At 44.5% G+C, this 21,355-nt stretch overlaps 1 protein-coding gene across 1 annotated transcript in view; it reads left to right on the plus strand.

Annotated features, from left to right (window-relative positions):
- The window catches only part of LOC126412484 (acetylcholine receptor subunit alpha-like 1), a 429,340-nt gene that overhangs the window by 339,228 nt on the left and 68,757 nt on the right, over window positions 1–21,355 (plus strand). The window contains exon 4 of the mRNA XM_050082104.1: window positions 12,472–12,652. Coding sequence (XP_049938061.1) covers window positions 12,472–12,652 — 181 coding nt within the window. The remainder of the gene's footprint in view (window positions 1–12,471; window positions 12,653–21,355) is intronic.

The raw sequence follows: 21,355 nt of genomic DNA on the forward strand, positions 1-21,355 counted from the left end.
TCATGACAAGCGATAAGAGAATTCTTGCGACTTATCGGAAGCAGTCAAGAGTGAACTCCTGCCTCCTCAGAAGCAGTATTCGGAATGCCCAATACTACTGCGCTCCTCGCATCTGGAGAGAGAGAGCCACTCCCATCCAGCGTCTTGTCTCCGCCCTTTCGCAAATTACGGAGCTCGTACTATTTTTCAAAGCCAACGTTAGATTCTTGCCAATGAAAAAGTCCCTTTCAAAATTTCCTCCCTCCTTGCCGTCGCATTCCGCGAGGAAAAGAGAGCGATACCCTGTGTGAGACAGAGTATACAAATAAACACAGACTTCTCCCTTTCAGTATTTCCGCTACGTTCCCAGGTATTCTGTTCGCGGGAAACGGCCAAAATTCCCCGGGCCACTTGAGATTCTTGGACACCCAAGTCGTGCTGTTGCTATTCAACTCTCTGCTCTGTCAGCTTTACCTAGAATCGTGACAAAATTGTTTTTCGCTCTAAGTTTGTAGTTTCCGCTGCCTCGGGCACACGTGCGATTGTCCACGGCGTGTTGATGTATGCAGCGTCTTCGCCTGTCACTAATCCTCTGGGGGCCTGCCCTCTGTGAAGCGTGCCGACATAGGCGCGCTACTGCAGCTCGCCCGTGGTCGCACTACCTGTGTCCACCTGGTCGCCGGGCTTCCCTGCTAGGAACGCATAAGAAGAAGTCCTTTTATGCACGAAGTGTACCAAGTGTGCAAAGAGAAGAATCATAGCCCCTTACCGATGCTTAATGAGACAATAATTCACCTTCATCACACTTCATATATTACAGTAAACTAATGACTGATTTTAAAAGCAATTATCTCCTTTAATTATTGTTTTGGTTGGCAGGAGAGCCAACACCGGGTTACTAGAGGAGGCCGAAAGGCACGCGTTTTCGCTCACGCAGGCTGGCGTGAGGTCTGGAACAGGACAAGGAAATTAGAATTTAGAAAAACGGACGTAGCTAGTGGAATACTTAACTTTAATCCGTTAATGAAGAACGTCGGTCTTGACGGTACATGATTCACAATATCAATAGTAACTGGTAATGGCGCCTTGCTAGGGCGTAGCAAATGACGTAGCTGAAGGCTATGCTAAACTATCGTCTCGGCAAATGAGAGCGTATTGTGTCAGTGAACCATCGCCAGCAAAGTCGGTTGTACAACTGGGGCGAGTGCTAGGAAGTCTCTCTAGACCTGCCATGTGGCGGCGCTCGGTCTGCAATCACTGATAGTGGCGACACGCGGGTCCGACGTATACTAACGGACCGCGGCCGATTTAAAGGCTACCACCTAGCAAGTGTGGTGTTTGGCGCTGACACCACAATTATAAACATGAAAAGCTTTGACGCTTTTCAAACTGAAGCAGGCGACTGATGTGACCTGATGGCTTGAAGTGAATCGTTGCGTTGTTTCTCGGATGAGACGACAGTTTACAGAGACCGAAACTGTATGCCGGAGACCAGGACAGGGCCTATCACGTGTGACATCAGAAGGAGTGGCTCGTTAATTGGCTGTAAGGGCACTATGTAACGCCTTACTACTGTACTGCAACTGGCATCTGACTTCGCAGCAACTCCTGAACGTGTAATAACGAAACAAACCGTGTACAGTATCCTTCACTCTGCTAAAGACCTTTATTGTTAGAGACCTGTTGTATGTTTACCTCTGGTGCGTCTTCACAGAAGAGAGTCACCGCTGAAGTCGCAAAAGGCGGTAGTTTGGAAGTGATGGAATGCACGCTGTAGGGCGTCTGGCATGGGGCTGCCCTTGTAGTAACCTATTTGTAACAGTTCGTTGTGCCGTGGCTTGGATGGCTGCTGCAGATGCAGTATAATGCGCCAGAGCCCTCATGTCCAACACGATGATCCTTTTCGTCGGCAGTGACACGTGGCAGTCTGGGCCCGGTCACCTTGCGACCCTACATTTTCGTGACCTACGGTGCCGGCAGTCATGTACAGTGGCTACTTGCCTGACACGTGTTTCTGCAACATCACAGAAGTGATATCCAGGCTCTAGTAGCCCTGCTATACGACCTCGTTCATACTGATTGAGGTGTTGATAATGGCATCTTTTTCGCCTCAAAGGCATTCTGGCCTAATATCAATTTACCATGTCCAATCTCGAAGGTGGACAAAGATGCAACCATTACAACGTGTATTTAAAGCAAACCTGATTTGTATCCTCATAGTGACACTATAAGCGCCACTCTTATGTGACTAGCGTGAAATCTGAATACACAGGGTGATCCACCTGAAGCTTCCGATGAGATTATCTCGAAAACTATACATCGGGTAAAAATAGTGGGTAAGACAAGTTCATAAGCTCAAAGGGGGACATCAAATGATACTACACGTGACCCCCACCCCCGCCCCCTTGGTATGGCGGGGGGCAACTTTTAAATTTTAAATGGAAATCTCCATTTTTTATTGCAGATTCAGACTCTCCATAAAAAAGTAATCAACTTTTGTCTGAAACATTTCTTAAACAATTGACATGTGTCGCTGAAATCGAGAAACATTAAAATTGTGGAAGAACTCCGATTTATTTAGAATGATCCAGAAAGGACGCATCAAATCGACACAAAATGTGCACCAATTCTTTCATTACCCCATATTAAGCTATTTTTTTTTTTTACAAAATGTATCCTACCCTCCACTGTTTTTGTTGGAGGGAGGCGGAGTGCTATTAAAATCTCGTTATGGAACTCTTCGCAATTGCATTACTCACCAGACTGTGGCGCTACCGTGGCCAAACTGCGAACTACGGCTCAGTATAGAGGTCAATGCAATGCGATCAGACGTCACTTCACTTTCAGACTGTGAACCGTAAACATCAACTGACAAAAGTAAATTATTTTTTAGCGAAACATGGCTCACTATCCTCCTACAAAGATTGCTGATATGATGTTAATTTTAGGTGAATGCCATAACAATTACGTTGCAGCTGCGCAATTGTATGCGGACCGTTTCCCAAACAGACAACATCCAAGCGAAAACATGATTCGAAATTGCACTTAACGAGCTCGAAATGGATACACGCACCATCCACCTCGTCATCGCGAATACAGTGAAAATGACGCTCGTACCCTTACCGTACTCGCCTGTGTTCAACTGGATCCCCAAATTAGTGGTCGTGCGATTCAGAGACAAATTGGAATACCGAAATACTGTTTTGAGGATTTTGAAGGCACATAAATATCATGCTTATCATATCACACTGACACAGGCATTAACGCCGAAAGATATGCAAATACGCGTGAATTTCTGCCGATGGGCCTTGGAAATGATAAGAGGTGACAATGAGATTTTTAGATACGTTATGTTCACCGATGAAGCCACATTCAAAAACAAATGCGAATTAAACCGGCATGATTGTCATTATTGGTCCCCTGTCAATCCACACTGTCACAGACCCGCTGACAATCAACACAAATGGTCGTTAATGGTCTGGTGTGGAAATTTAAAAGGTTACTTGACAGAACCGTATTTTTTTGACCGAAATGTTACCGGGGAATCTTGTTTACAACTTCTCCGCCATGATTTGTTGGAGCTAATGGAAGATGTTGGTTTAGAAACTAGACAAAATAATGTGGTTCCAACAGGACGGAGCAGCTCCTCATTATGCTAAAAATGTGCGGTACGTTTTAAATTTACGGTACCCTGGTCGGTGGATAGGACGCGGCGGACCAATTCAGTGGCCCCCACGTTCACCAGACCTAAAATCTCCTGATTTTTTTCTTGTGGGGTTATTTAAAAAATATTGTTTATGAAAGGCAGCCCACAACCCGAAACGATATGGAGCAATGCATTCAAGAGCGTGTGCAGACATACCATGGGATGTGTTGCTCAAAACTGTGGCCAACTTTCGCATACGGTTGACTTTATGCATTGAAGCAAATGGGGATAATTTTGAATAATTTCTTCGTTGCTAATTTCTTTAATTCAACGCCCCAAATTGTGAGAGGCAAGGGGACTCACACTAATGAAGCACCCCATGCGAACATCATTCTACTATGTCCATGTCGTTGTTCCTGGGCAACGCTAAACGTAGGATACAGTACATTTTGTACACAAATAGCTTAATTTGGCGTAACGAAAGAATTGGTGCATATTTTTTATCGATTTGATGCGTCTTTCCCGAATAATTCTACATAAATCAGAGTTCTTCCCCAATTTTACTTTTTTCTCGATTTCAGTGCCATCTGTCAATGGTCTAAAAAATGTTTCAGACAAAACCTGATTACTTTTTTATGGAGAATCCGAATCTTCAATAAAAATGGGGATTTCCATTTAAGATTTAAACGCTGCACCCAGCCCCACACAAGGAGGCGAGGGGCTGGAGGTCACGTGTAGTATCATTTGATGTCCCCCTTTGAGCTCCCGAACTTGTCTTACCCACTATTTTTACCCAATGCATAGTTTTCGAGATAATCGCAGCCGAAACTTCAGATGGGCCACCCTGTACATCACCTTACAGACGTAGAAAGACGGTTACTAACTCTCGCGTATGTCACACAACACCTCCTTGGTATATCTGGAACATAACTGAAAGCCCTTTTTGTTCGATGTTTTACATTCTCATCATAACTGCTCCTTCTGTCGTGTTATCTGAATCTGGAATCGAAATTGCACTGCAAAAATTCACTACCTTAATTATCTTAGTGGCTTTTGAAATCAGTTTTTTAATCATTATGAAAAATCCACTTGCACTGTTTACTTTTTTGATTGAAACTGTGTGTTATTTACAGCATACGTAATCTGATTACCAAATGAGAACATCAACAAGCAGTACCTTCATTTGTGTTACTATGTATTATAGGTCATGCCAATACCTACATTCATAAGGTAAACTGTTATTTGGCATATAATATTTGAATGTTATTTACTCATAATGGCAGTAGCATCTGGTGATGCTAAAAAACGAATCGCTTCCGGCGAATGGATTTTTTTAGTTTGCAGTTTGCTTAGCACAGATAAATATAAATACACTCCTGGAAATTGAAATAAGAACACCGTGAATTCATTGTCCCAGGAAGGGGAAACTTTATTGACACATTCCTGGGGTCAGATACATCACATGATCACACTGACAGAGCCACAGGCACATAGACACAGGCAACAGAGCATGCACAATGTCGGCACTAATACAGTGTATATCCACCTTTCGCAGCAATGCAGGCTGCTATTCTCCCATGGAGACGATCGTAGAGATGCTGGATGTAGTCCTGTGGAACGGCTTGCCATGCCATTTCCACCTGGCGCCTCAGTTGGACCAGCGTTCGTGCTGGACGTGCAGACCGCGTGAGACGACGCTTCATCCAGTCCCAAACATGCTCAATGGGGGACAGATCCGGAGATCTTGCTGGCCAGGGTAGTTGACTTACACCTTCTAGAGCACGTTGGGTGGCACGGGATACATGCGGACGTGCATTGTCCTGTTGGAACAGCAAGTTCCCTTGCCGGTCTAGGAATGGTAGAACGATGGGTTCGATGACGGTTTGGATGTACGGTGCACTATTCAGTGTCCCCTCGACGATCACCAGTGGTGTACGCCCAGTGCAGGACATCGCTCCCCACACCATGATGCCGGGTGTTGGCCCTGTGTGCCTCGGTCGTATGCAGTCCTGATCGTGGCGCTCACCTGCACGGCGCCAAACACGCATACTACCATCATTGGCACCAAGGCAGAAGCGACTCTCATCGCTGAAGACGACACGTCTCCATTCGTCCCTCCATTCACGCCTGTCGCGACACCACTGGAGGCGGGCTGCACGATGTTGGAGCGTGAGCGGAAGACGGCCTAACGGTGTGCGGGACCGTAGCCCAGCTTCGTGGAGACGGTTGCGAATGGTTCTCGCCGATACCCCAAGAGCAACAGTGTCCCTAATTTGCTGGGAAGTGGCGGTGCGGTCCCCTACGGCACTGCGTAGGATCCTACGGTCTTGGCGTGCATCCGTGCGTCGCTGCGGTCCGGTTCCAGGTCGACGGGCACGTGCACCTTCCGCCGACCACTGGCGACAACATCGATGTACTGTGGAGACCTCACGCCCCACGTGTTGAGCAATTCGGCGGTACGTCCACCCGGCCTCCCGCATGCCCACTATACTCCCTCGCTCAAAGTCCGTCAACTGCACATACGGTTCACGTCCACGCTGTCGCGGCATGCTACCAGTGTTAAAGACTGCGATGGAGCTCCGTATGCCACGGCAAACTGGCTGACACTGACGGCGGCGGTGCACAAATGCTGCGCAGCTAGCGCCATTCGACGGCCAACACTGCGGTTCCAGGTGTGTCCGCTGTGCCGTGCGTGTGATCATTGCTTGTACAGCCCTCTCGCAGTGTCCGGAGCAAGTATGGTGGGTCTGACACACCGGTGTCAATGTGTTCTTTTTTCCATTTCCAGGAGTGTACATACGACAGCTACTGAAGAGGAGTACTGCCGAAATAATTTTCCTTCTTCTTAATTTATTCGCAACTACGCTTTAGACCCCAAATTATACTTACGGAAATGCGAATAAAACTCATTGACGTATACTAGGCATTTCTGCTGCCAGTCAACGCAGTGGCAGCGGACCACAACGGCTAACTGAAGGGCGATCTCCCAAGCGCCGGCTAGTTCAAGATTCCCATTGGGTTGGCCAACGTAGTCTGCCTGTTATTGATCTAATGGCAAACTGGAAACACTGTAGAAAACGTTTGGCACGTTTGGCATCTATGTGTCCGTCTACCTATCTCCTGTTTGGTGCAGATTTATCCCGATAAACTCACTCGATGTTTTGTTGTCCATTAGATTACATATTCTGAATTGTTCTCACAGAAGGGAGGCTTAGAGTTAACAGATTCAGAGTTTTAACTGCAGAGAGATCGTTCCAACATAAACTGTAGCTTATTTCACTACCTACGTTGCGAATTCTCTGTCTCAGCCCCCATGGGGATAACAAGGGACCGCTGTTTGAAACAGTTTCATCCTAGACTAGAGGTAAAGTGTACGCCTTGAAAGCGGACAAGCGTGTTCTTTTCGGTTATAATCTCACTGGAAGCAAGACTTTTACCTCTTCTGTGAAAGAGCCTCGAGCAGTAGATCGATTGTCAGTAAGTAAATCCTAGCCCAACTTCCCCCCCCCCCCCCACCCCACCCTACCCCCCTAAGGTTTGTCGCTACCTTTATTTTTCACGCTGTAGACCTGAAGGTGGAAAACTTGCCCAAATGCATACTTGTTAGTGCCTGCTTTTTCTGCTTCTGAAAACTGTATTGACCTGAACATTGGCACTGAATGATTTTTTAATTGCATTTAGGTAGGTATGTATCCCTTCATTTACTTTTGTATACGTTCATTGTACGCTGAAGAGTCAAAGAAAGTGGTACACTGGCCTAATATCGTGTAGGGCACCCGCGAGCACGCAAAAGTGCCTTAGCACGAAGTGTAATGGACTCGACTAATGTCTGAAGCAGTGCTGGAGAGAACTCACACCATTAATCCTGCAGGGCTGTCCATAAATCCGTAAGAGTACGAGGGGGTGGAGATCTCTGTACAGCACGTTGCAACCATTCCTGATATGCTCGATAATGTTCATGTTTGGTGAGTCTGGTGGTCAGCGGAGGTGTTTAAACTCAGAAGAGTGTTCTCGGAGCCGCTCTGTAGCGTGTGAGGTGTCGCATTGTCCGGCTGAAATTGCCCAAATCCTTCGGAATGCACAATGGACATGAATGGATGCAGGTAATCAGACAGGGTATTTACGAACGTGTCACGTGTCAGAGACGTATCTAGACGTATCAGCGGCACCATGTCACTCCAACTGCACACGTCCCACACCATTACAGAGCCTCTACAAACATGAACAGCTTCCGCTGACAAGCAGGGTCCATGGATTCATGAAGTTGTCTTCATACCCGTACACATCCATCCGCTCTATACCATTTCAAACGAGACTCGTTCGACGAGGCATGATGCTTCCAGTCATCAACCGTGCAATGTCTGTGTTGACGTGCCCAGGCGAGATGTAAGGCTTTGTGCCGTGCAGTCACAAGTGGTACAAAAGTCGGCCTTCGGCTGCGAAAGCCCATATCGATGATGTTTCGTTGAATGGTTCTCACGCTGACACTTGTTAATTGCCAGCATTGAAATCTACAGCAGTTTGCGGAAGGGTTGCACTTCTGTCATGTTCCTGCAGGATCTTTCTCCGGCCGATGTCTGAGATTAGATGTTTCACCAAATTCCTGATATTCACGATACAGTCGTGAAATGGTCGCACGGGAAAATCTCCACTTCATCGCTACCTCGGAGATGCTGTGTCCCATCGCTAGTGCTCCAACTATAAGACCACGTTCAAACTCACTTAAATCTTGATAACCTGCCATTGTAGCAGCAGTAACCGATCTAACAACTGCGCCAAACAAGTGTTGTCTTGTGCAGGCGTTGCCGACCGCAACCCCGGATTCGGCCTGTTTACATATCCCTATATTTGAATACGCATGCTGGTACCACTTTCTTTGGCGCTTCAGTGTAGTACTGTAAAACTACTTCAGTGTGACTATGGACCGAATGTAGATACAGACCATTTCGATGCTGAAAGTGCGTATAATTCTGCTAATTCGTGGCAATTTAGAATACTTTGTTTAATTAAAAGCCGCGTGGGCGAGTCCTCCCTCGGGCATGGGTGTGTGTGTGTGTTGTCCTTAGCGTAAGTTAGTTTAAGTTAGATTAAATAGTGTGTAAGCTTAGGGACCAATAACCTCAGCAGTTTGGTCCCAAAAGATCTTACAACAAATTTCCAAATTTTAATTGAAAAGTACTTTTTTCGTAATTTTATCGTGATAAGTTCCAATTCATTTGCATTAGTATAGTATTACTAAATAGCTCCGCTTCGTCAGTTTATTGAACACAGCGTATAAAAATAAGAGATAAATAAATCAGCAGCAATACATCCTCCCACGTTATCTAAAACATTTGGCGATGTTCAGATAATTTTTCGATTTCATACCTATAGACAACAGACGTAGGGACTCCTTTTCGTAAAATATTTTCGGTTTTCAAGCCGTATCAACTCCAATAAAATTGTCAGCGGAGCTAGCCATAGACAGCTCTAGGATTTTATTTCAATTGACGCGGCTTGAAAATCGAGAAGATAGTATCCAGTCATGCCGCCGCGGAAGACTCTTAGGACACATAGAGACTCCTTCCATGTTATGTTGCGGTAACGGAGTCTAAGGCTCTGCGGTTCAGTATAAAGATGAGGCAAGGGGCTTCATGAATTCTACCACCGATTGTAATGTAGGAGTCATCTTAAAATATAAATTACACTGTAAAATTCATAGAGCTTTAAACCACGGCGCTGCGTCAGTTTCAGCAATTTACGATTTGAGCAAAACCTTTAACTCAAGAAGAATATTATGTGCGGTTGTGTTCCGCTTACTTGTAGAGCAGAAAGTATATAAAAGTTGGCGATATAAATGGCACTAGACATTAAAATACAAATCTCCAAGCCCCAAAACGATGCATCATCTCATAAGGAGCGGATCAGTGAAAGATAACAGCGTAACCGACCTCACTGTCGTTTCCTTCACGGCCGACTGCCAAACTTGAGAATTACTTTAGCAGTATTATAGCATCATTAAAATGGTCAACGTCACTGTACGTTTATCGCCGCCGGAAACTGGTTACTCGCTGAGGCGATGTGATACGCGAGACGACACTCTTGGTAGTGAGGCGTGACTGTTATCCACGCTACACTCATTTTTCGGCAGGAGTTGTGCGACAAGCAGCATGTCACGGCAGGAGTTGTGCGACAAGCAGCATGTCACGGCAGGAGCGTGCTTGCGGCAGGCCGCTGCCAGTCTGGATACTTACGTTCAGTAAGCAATGCAACACATTTTTTTCTGAAAGTGGGTTGGTTTTTATTTTTCAGAGTTCCAACACACTTCATTATGTCCCTCTCTTGTTGGCAATAAATCCGTACTTTTCAACATAAACTCTGTTCAGTGCGACGGCCATACGTCACCTTACTGGGACGGCCTTTATGCCCGCATGATAACATTCTACTTGTCGACGTCAAAGCCAACGTATTTTTGCATCAATAATGTTCCCATCATCCAAACACTGCTTCCCGAGGAGTGCGTCCTTTACTGAGAGAAACAGTCGGGAGCTGGAAGGTGCGATTCAACTTAACTTCTGAGGTCATCAGTCGCCTACAACCCGGAACTAATTAAACCTAACTAACCTAAGGACATCACACACATCCATGCCCGAGGCAGGATTCGAACCTGCGACCGTAGCGGTCACGCCGTTCCAGACTGAAGTGCCTAGAACCGCACGGCCACACCAGCCGGCTGGAAGGTGCTATTTTGTGGCGACGAACACTCTGCAGTCGTTTCCTCATTTTCCTGAGGGTGATAGAGCTGCGTGCGGACGGCCGCCATGCGGGAGATGGGACAAGTTTGCGGGGCCTTATTGCGATGACGATAGGTGTCTCTCTCAAACATTTACCGTGATTTTGTTCACTGCCGGGTCTCCGTAGTCATTCTGCAAGCGTCTATGAGTACCTACGATGCTCTGGTTTTCCGCAAAAAGAATCTCAATTACAGCTGTCTGCTTGGAACGCATCTCCGTTACGGACGCCATCTACAAGGCTACGTGTAGCACTACCGCCAATCGGAAGTTCACGAAACTAAAGGGGCTGAAGCGAGAATAGTCCACGATGCCCCACAACAAATTCTGCATTTTTTAAACTGGAACTGGCCGAGAAAACGTTGCAAAGCTTGTTGAATGCCTGTCGTATTTAACGTACACCTCTTGAGACTGGAAAGAGATAATGTCTGCCATTCCAACGTTAAAAACAATTTCGATATATTAGGTATATTTGGTATGCAGCATTATATGAAAAGAATGCCACCAAACGTCAACTGGTGAACGACTACAGTATTGCCGGTCGGGGTGGCCGAGCGGTTCTAGGCGCTATAGCCTGGAACCGCGTGACCGCTACAATCGCAGGTTCGAATCTTGCCTCGGGCATGGATGTGTGTGATGTCCCTAGGTTAGTTAGGTCTTACTAAGTCTAGGGGACTGATGACCTCAGAAGTTGAGTCCCATAGTGCTAAGAGCCAGTTGAACCATTTGAATACAGATTTACTACAAACCTCTCAAAATATTTCCCATGTTTTACTTAATTTCGAAGTATCGCAGCAACTGTGGGCATTAGCGGAAATAAATCAGTTCATTATCAACCTGTGGTATCAGACTATAAGATGGAAAAATATTTCATATCGAATAATTTCTTCAAAAACTAACAAGAAAGAAGACATAATGGAAAATACACGCGAATCCAAGAACAGTGACTTTATTTCCTGCTTGGAAAGTAAAATCTTTACTGAGAAACTAAGTATAGAGACTTATGTAGTACTGCTTCATCTACAGAAAACTTTGTTTTTCTTTTCTTTACCCACATCAAAAGACGTTAAATGTCCTTCCTAAGTGTAGAACAGCCAGCACTTCGTGTTGCGCTGGGCGACAAGACAGTCATGTCGGCGTTGTACAGCAGTCGTCCCAGAGTGAACCATATTAAGTCTGTTTAATTACGTTTATATTTGCCGCACCGATGCAGGTTGCTTCTATGTCATATCGTGATTGCATTGCGTATTATATCACACGTTGCATCACATCAGCAAGAACCATTCCATACGATGATGAGCTGCTACAGTGAGCATGTCGGTGAACAACCTTCTTGGTACTCTGGCATATAGCAAACAGTTCCAACGGTTGCAGCTAACAACACAGCTCCCGATTTAGTCCTGCTTAATGGTGTAGTTACTTTGCCGACAACTGTAATTGGATATCTTATGCAGGTCGTCAACCTACTTCAGTGTTTAGCAGTCTGAAGCAGCGATGACGAGGTTGTTTTAGGGACGGTAGCAGTCGCTCGAGGCGTTGTCTTCCTTCCCATCCTTTCTTGTCGCTAGAGTTCATTAAACTAGTACGATGCTTGAGCGGCCCGCATCTCGTGGTCGTGCGGTAGCGTTCTCGCTTCCCACGCCCGGGTTCCCGGGTTCGATTCCCGGCGGGGTCACGGATTTTCTCTGCCTCGTGATGGCTGGGTGTTGTGTACTGTCCTTAGGTTAGTTAGGTTTAAGTAGTTCTAAGTTCTAGGGGACTTATGACCACAGCAGTTGAGTCCCATAGTGCTCAGAGCCATTTGAACCATGCTTGAGCGACACACCCTTTCAATAATTCAAATACTCACATTTCTCATGCTCTGTGCCCCAAACAAACAGTGTTCCTGTGTCAGATGTTCATTTATTTCCGCCAGTGTAACGGTAGATCACTTTTAATGCAGCGTAGAGTAACGCTAAATGGCTTTCACGCTGGGCACTCTCTACTTGCGTTCTGCCACGGCTGTGCGTGGGTCGCCCTGGGACAGGGTGTGCAGCCACTTTGCTGTTCTCCAGCAGGTGACGTATGTGTTCGCAGCGCGGACGGCAACTACGAGGTGACCATCATGACCAAGGCGATCCTGCACCACACGGGCAAGGTCGTCTGGAAGCCGCCCGCCATCTACAAGTCCTTCTGCGAGATCGACGTCGAGTACTTCCCGTTCGACGAGCAGACGTGCTTCATGAAGTTCGGCTCGTGGACTTACGACGGGTACCTGGTGGGTGACGCCGCAAAACCGCCTGCTCTGCTGTCTGCTTCCCCTCGCATGTGACTGTGAAACGTAAACGTAATGTAGTACGTGATTACCACGGAATCCTTATTGGGTACTGAAGTCCTGTGTGACTTTTTTGATATTGTTTACTAAGTGTATGACCTGAATGAAATGACGTACTTAATAATTTGAAAAATTTTTACTTTCAGAAATATCCTCTTCGTCGCAGGATCAATTACATTGAATGTTCTTCCCACGATTTTGTAGCACATTTAGTCTCGGCGTATTCGGCAGAAGAGCAGGCAAGACAATCACAAAGGACAACATGCAGCGTTACTTATTCAGCGTCATTGGAGTTTCAGAAGATAACCGCATGAAAACTACTAGACGCGCAATAAAAATGACACATATCAATGTATAGGGCATCTTAGAATGTTTCGATGCATCATAGAGCGTACCACAAATTGGCAGGGATGTCAGAACTCACAGACCAACAACTCAGTAAACTACTTTCAAAGTGGTCTGCTGTCTTTAGTGGCTATCCGATTCCGCTCTGATACTTTCAGACTCATTCAAAGAATGTTGTTTACGGTCAGTAGCGCGAAAATACCCAGATCATGCAATACTAGCTGGAGGCTACTTTAAACTCCTGGATAAAGTCTGGGACGTCTATGGTTTCATTGTAGGGCTACAGATAGACAATCTGATGAAGTACTTTATAACACGTTTTCCCAAACTGTCTTGAGTATATAGCATTGCTCCTACCTACATTGTTGTGTATCTGCGCTGAAATGCTGATCGTTTGTTTATTCCAACATGTAGTAATCTTGATGATAATAGGACGTTTGTTGCATGTTTGTTTCATGGTGTTGCAACTTTAGTGACCAGCACTGTAGTCCCTTAATATGTGGCTAGCCCCCTCCTTGTGGGCTGCAATCCATTTGTAGAAGGCAATTCCTTAACAGTTTATTAGACAATTTAGCAATAGTTCTTAAATGTCTCCGTTCTTTCATTGCACCACTTACTAACACGCCGCAGCAACTACAATGGAAACAAGTTAACAAATAGCTACAGGAAATTAATTCAAGCTTGCATTCGTAGACAAATTGTCGAAAACAGAAATGGTAGAAGTAGAAAAAAATTAGAAACAGAAGTGAATCTGACATCACGTTAATGTACGTCCCACATTGTTGTAACGTTGACAGGAACTTACAATAGAACGTTTGTTTTCTCCACTAGTCTTGTGCAGCTAGTTTGGCGGCCCACGCGCAATGGAAATGTCTCACACCTTACATCTACAAACAGGTCGCCTCTTATCGATAACGTCAGTATAAAGACCAGGATTAAAGATCGTAATATCATCATAGCGACTGATACGTGAATTCCTTAATCGTACCACACTTACACACCATATCGTAAATACCATAAAAGAAGAAGCGGGATGGAATCATGGTTGCTAGTCACAATTTATAATGAACACTGTTTATTGACATTACCCTTTTAAAAAAATTGACAATTACAAATTGCGGACGTGCCACTAGATAAAACTTTGCAAATACCATTAGAAACCCAACGTACTCTAACAACGTACTCTAACAAACAATTCCAAATTAAGAAAATAGGTTTACCGACAAACTTGAGAACTTCAAACACCCCATATAGGACATCCCTCAAAACAGATACAATGAAAACAATTGCAGGTAAAGGGTGACTTAAGAACACTTGAACACTTGTGCCAAGCTAAGATGCCATTACATAACATGATGGAGCTATTTAATTAAAAAAAATACAACAGACACACTGATCTTTAAAAAATAAATGTTCACGTGCTCAGACGTGTTAGTAAAAAATTACTAGAAAAAGCTGCACAAGGAACTCAGCAGATGCTATGAAGTTTACGGTTTAACCAGTTGCCAGTTCCTAATATTTATGAAAACAATTTCATATATAAACAGGTTACATACAATATATACAGTATATCTACTAGTTTAACCCACCCTGACGGAAGGAAGATAAATACTAAACTTCGAAAGGCGATATGTGAATAACTCCGGCTGTGGCCAGCTTCTTAAACACTGCCAGACCTAGACCACGGATGACATTTCACTACCCGCCAAGGCGCTGGCACAATCAAAAGTTTCTGCCCGAATCACAAAGACATTGCAATAACTCTGAAGCTGGCCGGTGTGGCCGTGCGGTTCTAGGCGCTTCAGTCTGGAACCGCGTGACCGCTACGGTCGCAGGTTCGAATCCTGCCTCGGGCATGGATGTGTGTGATGTCCTTAGGTTAGTTAGGTTTAAGTAGTTCTCAGTTCTAGGGGACTGATGACCACAGATTTTAAGTCCCATAGTGCTCAGAGCCATTCTCTGAAACGTAGAAACACTCGGCAGAACCTTTGACTCACTTATACATGGACGACTGTATTAATACAGTGCAGGCTTTAACAACGGCAACATAAAGTCATTTGATTGCAAGGGACACAAAAGCACTAGTAAAACTTCTGAGAAAATTTTGAAATAACGGCCACCATTTAACTAGGCCGACTGAACTCTTCCATACCGTCTTAAGGTTCGACTATGAAAGTCTCACTATAATAAGAAGTTTAAAATCTCTGAGTGCGTCGGTGAACAAACAATTACGACGACTTACTCCATACCAGGTACACAATACGAGGGAGCGGGTCCCACAGCTTCACCGCTTCCCTTCAAATTTTGTTCCCAGCGAAATCACAGAACTTGTATCTCCAAGCTGCCCATGTCGGGAAACCGCCCGACCAGTTTCACACCACAACGTGTAACGATCATCACACTCGTTTAGCAGCCGTTGACATTCGTCTCCCAGTGAACGTCACGAGATCTCCAGGGTTACCCATCGAAGGCTAACAACCAACTCGCTTCGCCTGCCTAGCCGCAAGATAAGACACGAGAAAAGCAAAGATAGCTTACTTCTACCACAATCGATCTCAACAATACATGAACAATATAATACTGGTACCAGCTCGCCACGGCTCAGCGACTTCGGTTACGAAAGAAGTCACGACGGCTAAGAGTATGTTTTTGCTAGAAAGAGCAGAGAAGCAGTTGTTAGCATCTCACTTAGACTATGAAATGGTATCATGTATTTCCAGTGTGATGAATATAGAAGAATTATGGACTAAGTTTAAAGACATTGTAAATACTGTTCTTGACAAGCATGTGCTTAGTAAGGGAATTAATGATGGAAAAGACCTGTAGACGTATAGTTTATGTCCATCGGTACTACTGTGACCGCCACGTTTGAAGGGGAGTTACACACCGATGCAACGAGGCCTTTCTTTAGACATTTCTTGCAAACAACCAAAAGCTTAGAGCAAGCAGCATGCTCGTGTTGGACGAAGGAGCAGAGGCAAAGGGGGAACCACGGGGCCGCTGTGGCCGTAACCGACGCTGCCGTTGAAATACTGGCGTAACCGTGTCTCATAGGCGTCCCAGTCTTCAGCCGATACATCATATGTCGGAAATAATGACGGTTGCACTGACGGAAAAGTAACCTGCTGCGAACACACAGACGCCACTTTATTGAGAGCAGTGGTGGGAGGCTGTTGTTGTTTCACGGATGCTTGCTGCTGGGCAGGGATGAGTTCGAGTATTTCTTCAATGATACGTTGGAGTATTTCTTCCATCGTGATGTTTGTCGGGTGACTTACCACTGACACTAGCACGCCGAGAAAACGTAACCCTCACTCGTCGCCCATTTGCTATAGTAGGAACAAACACGATTTATGGAACGTAGTGCCTTATAGGTCAACACGTAAGAAACAGGTTGTGCGTAGCACTGAAGGCGTTACCTGGACAACAGTAATACAGGGTACAGAATAGGCTGAGCACTCGTTTGCTGTCGCTTAACTAATAGTGTTTCCTTGACTGCTAACCGCAGCGCGGCAGGGGGCTGACACAGATGACCTGCATAAACGGGCCTGTGAGCTGTATGAAGGCGCGATCTCTGAAACTGCGCGCCTCGTGCGTGAAGGAACATGAAGGCCCACTGTGGTTTAACAAAAAAATTGGTAAAATGCTGAGGAAGCAAAGACTGTTACTTTCTCGATTCAAAAGAGACTTGCAAATGATGACAGGCAGGGGTTAGTAGAGATCCGTGCGTTCGCGAAAGGTCTGTAAGGGAAACATACGACTACCACCATCATACCTCAGCAAAACGTTTGGCCAAGAATCAGGGAAAATTATTGTCCCATGTAAAATTGCTAATCGACTCCAAAGGTTACATTCAGTCACTCGTTGATCAGTCTATTGAGGCAGTAGAACACGGCAAAACGAAATCCGAAGTTTTAAATTTCACGTTTAAGAAATCGTTCACGCGGGAGAATCGTACCGTCGTTTGACCACAGCACACAGGCTTGTATGGACGACATAGTAATGAGCATCTATGGCGTAGAGATACAGGGGAAAGTCGCCAGCTCCACATGGAGTCCCAACTCGGTTGCACAAAGAGTACTCTACGGCACTGGCTCCTTATTTAGCCTGCATTTATCTCGAATCTCTCGCCCATCGCAGAGTCCCAAGCGACTGGAAGAAAGCGCAGGTACTCCTGTATACAAATATGGAAAAGAACGCACCCACAGAATTACAGAGCAGTATCCTTAACATCGGTCTGCTGCATAATCTTAAAATATTCCTTGGTTCGAATATAAGAAAACTTTTCTTGAAACCTTGAAGCATATGTTCACGAATCAGCACGATTTTCGTGCGAAACTCAGCTTGCTCTCTTCTCATGTGATTTCCAGCGAACTACAGGTGGTGAGCAACCAACAGAATCCGTATTTATATATTTCTGAAAAGCGTTTGACGCTGTGCCCAACTGCAGACTGTTGACGGAGGTACGTGCTCATACAATAGGTTCCGAGATATGCGAGTTACTTTAACGATTCTTGAGTAACAGACTCCAACACTTTGTCCTGGACAGTGAGAGTTCATAAGAGACAAGGATATCGTCAGGATTGCCCTACGGACAGAATGAGCAGCAATCTTTGGTTGTATGTTGATGCTGTGGTGTACGGAAGGGTATCGTGTTTGAGTGAATATAGGGGGATACTGTTGTGTTGGCAGAAGAGCCAACACGTGTTACTAGAGGAGGCCGAAATGCACGCGTTTTAGCTCACGCAGGCTGGCGTGAGGAGGGAAGGACTGTACTGACGAGAGGTCTGGAACATGAGAAGGAATTAGAATTCAGAAAGCGGACGTAATTAGTTTGATACTTAACTTCAATCCATTAATGATGAATGTCGCTCTTGACGGTACATGATTCACAATATTGTTTGATCAGAATACATTCTTGAAGTTATTACTTGTAGGAATTGAATATGGCGCCTTGCTAGGTCGTAGCAAATGAAGTAGCTGAAGGCTATGCAAAACTGTCGTCTCTATAAATGAGAGCGTATGTAGACAGTGAACCATCGCTAGCAAAGTCAGCTGTACAACCGGGGCGAGTGCTAGGGAGTCTCTCTAGTCAAGACCTGCCGTGTGCCGGCGCTCGGTCTGCAATCACTGATAGTGGCGACACGCGGGTCCGACGTATACTAACGGACCGCGGCCGATTTAAAGGCTACCACCTAGTAAGTGTGGTGTCTGGTGGTGACACCACAGATACAATATGACGTAGACGAAATTTGTAGTTGGTGAGATGTATGGCAGCTAGTTCTACATGTAGAAAAATGTAAGATTATGTGAATGAGTAGAAAAACAAGCCCTTAATTTTCTGATTAGACCACGGATTTTTAGGTCGTAAAAAAGTGTGTTTTAGGCACCTAAAATAGGCTCTTTCAGTATTTCTTTTAGGCTGTATAAAACCTGATATAGGCTCTAATAAAAATGATGCAGAGAAAATAAAAATAAATTAAAATACACAGTGTTCACAGTATGAACATCTTTTTAGTCATTAAAACAAGGAGAATGAATATTTACACCGCTACAGAGCACAGCAATCTACAACATTAATGTTGAACATAACTCCAAATTTTTTGAGTTCCTGCAAGATAAATATCTCCGTAAAAAAGATGTGGCAATGGTTTAATTAATAAATTCGTTGTTTCACACATTCTGACCATAGTTGGCTTCACAATAAATAACCAAAATCTTTTCTAGGTTTTCTAGTGAAAAACTGTGGCGCTTGACAGTCAGAATCTATTTATACGCTGAAAAAGAACGTTCTACATCAACAGATGTGACAGGGACGTACTTCATTTTCGGCACGTGTTGGACAGGAATGCCGCAGTCAGGAGTGCTAGATTTTCCACTAAGTATGTCGGCAGCTGCACACAACTCCTTCAGGCCAGTGTTCTTCTGCAAAACCGTTTGTATTTTTGCCCGTACTTTTTCCCCTACTTCACCTGGCGCTTCATTAATTTTCATTTTGACTTCTTCAAGCAAAGAAATATTGTCGTAGATAGGTCACCCTGGGCCTTCCAATTGTGAAATTATTCTTGCCATAAATGTGTAGTGGGCGCTAATGTAAGATAAGTCCCGTTTTAAAGAAGACTCTTTGAGTAACTCCATTGCTCCTCCGGTATATTTTCAACCGCCTTCTGGACAGCTGAGAGATGCGTACTATAGTATTCTGCTGCTATCAGCCACGCGCCCCAGCGGGTGACAACAGGCTCTGGCGGCAGTGGGACATCTGGAAGCTGTTCTTTGAATGCCTGTATTTTTGATGGTGTATTAACAAAAATTTTCTTCACCATAGATATTACTTTAGGGAATTGTAGCCTTACTTGCTCTGCTATGCGGTTGACCCCATACACTACACAAGTTACGTGCAGCATCAATGGGTAGAATACTTTTAATAGTTGAAACGCTTCTGTCATATATGCAGCAGCATCAGTGACGGTCAGATGCACCTTATTCTCATCCACTCCGTTTGGGTATAGCATCTTAATCCCATTGTTCAGAAACTGTGCTATTGTTTGTTGGTTAGTTTTTGCAAGCTGTTTTGAGTAATCAAATGAGCCCTGGATGGAGCATCTGGATCTAGAATGCCAATAATCAGGTTTGCAATGTAACGGCCAAGACTGTCAGTAGTTCATCCACAGAAATCCATATACAAGATTATCCAATATCTTCTCGGATTCTGTGCAATGCAGCATTGTAAGCTGAATCCACATAATTCTTACGTAAAGTTGACTCTCCAGGGATAGACTGATGGCGGTACTTCTCAAGAAAACCTCTGAAAATAGGGTTTTCTAGTTTCCGAAAGGGGATGTTTGCTGCCACAAGTGCATGACACAAAGCACTGCAGAACTTGCTTTTTTCGGAGGATTCACCAGAGTTATTGGTTAAAAGAGTTTGCTTCAATTTTGACTTTCGTTCAACATTAGCTTTATGTGCGATTCCATCTGCATGCTGAGTTAAGTGAGATTTCTTAACGCTCAAAACCTAATACGAGAGAAAAGGGAAATGCAATTTAGAATCGCATATAAAGAATATTTCGTATTACTAAAGGATAGCGATAAGAAAGAATCCTAAGTGACAGGAAAATAAGAAGTCTCGGAAAAACATCAGCTAACCTCCTAGTTGTATGCTTGGCAGAAAATAGTTTTCCCATTTGTTGTATAATGCGGAAAATCTTGCAGCCACTGCCTTATATAAGTAGACTGAACTAGCTCTTTTCGGCATGGCGTAGTATTCTCACACAGAAACTAGAATTTATTTTGCACTTAGAACGTCAGTAACACTTAACACGTCGGTCGCTACACAATGTAGTGATTTGTTTTCGCTGGGAAAAAGTGAACGATGACTTGCTTTTTTTTCCCTTTTACTGCGTTGCATGAAAGCGGGAGGGGAAGTACCGTATTCGTTGCTGGACATATGGCACCTGACAGATGGCCGCCCCTTTTGAACAAGCGAATGGAATCTACCGGTGCTTCAGATGAAAACATCTCACTACTGGTAAATTATTTTTGAAATCGGAAAATTCACGTATAATACCTTTCACGAAACAGAGTAGTTTGATAGGACTACCTGTAGGTAGCAGCGAGAAAATGCGCGAAGGGCAGTAATTTAGCTATACAGGGCGTCTACGATTAACATTGTGATTTTTTAATCTGTGCTCAGCTTAAGGCCTATGAAACCGTTTCTTTGCAAAAATACACAGCTGGCCAGAATCCTACGAACGAAATATTTTCAAATATAACATTTAGTATTCTCACGTTCGATTCTAATGTGTAACTCAAATCTTTGACCGGTTCCCATTTGCTCACCGAAGTTAAGCACTGTTGCGCTCGGCGCGTACTTGGATGGGTGACCATTCAACCGTGCCGAGTGCTGTTGCTAGTAAGGCAAGCAAAGGAATTGTAAACAGTCTCTAACGACCTTCGCCTTCGACGAGACGTAAAGCCCTAAGTTTACTTCCTTCTTCTAATCTTTGAAAACACAAGAACTCTATGTCAGATTAACGAAATAGGTACTTTTTAGAATTTTGGTGCCGAAATAGGCAAAATTAGGCGTCAACGTCGAAATACGCAATTTTAGGTCCTATAGAACTAACGGTATTCAGTTTAGTTAGTCACGAAACGCTTAAGTACCAACTTATATGCAAGTTGGAGCTTAGGAAAAAAATAGGTTTTAACCTAAAGATTCGTGATCTAGTTTTTTACATATGAATAATAAAACACCTATAAAGAGTATTTGGTATTAACAGGGATAGCGATGTACAAATATAAA

This window comes from Schistocerca serialis, chromosome 7 (genome assembly GCF_023864345.2).
Source record: "Schistocerca serialis cubense isolate TAMUIC-IGC-003099 chromosome 7, iqSchSeri2.2, whole genome shotgun sequence".
Lineage (NCBI taxonomy): Eukaryota > Metazoa > Arthropoda > Insecta > Orthoptera > Acrididae > Schistocerca > Schistocerca serialis.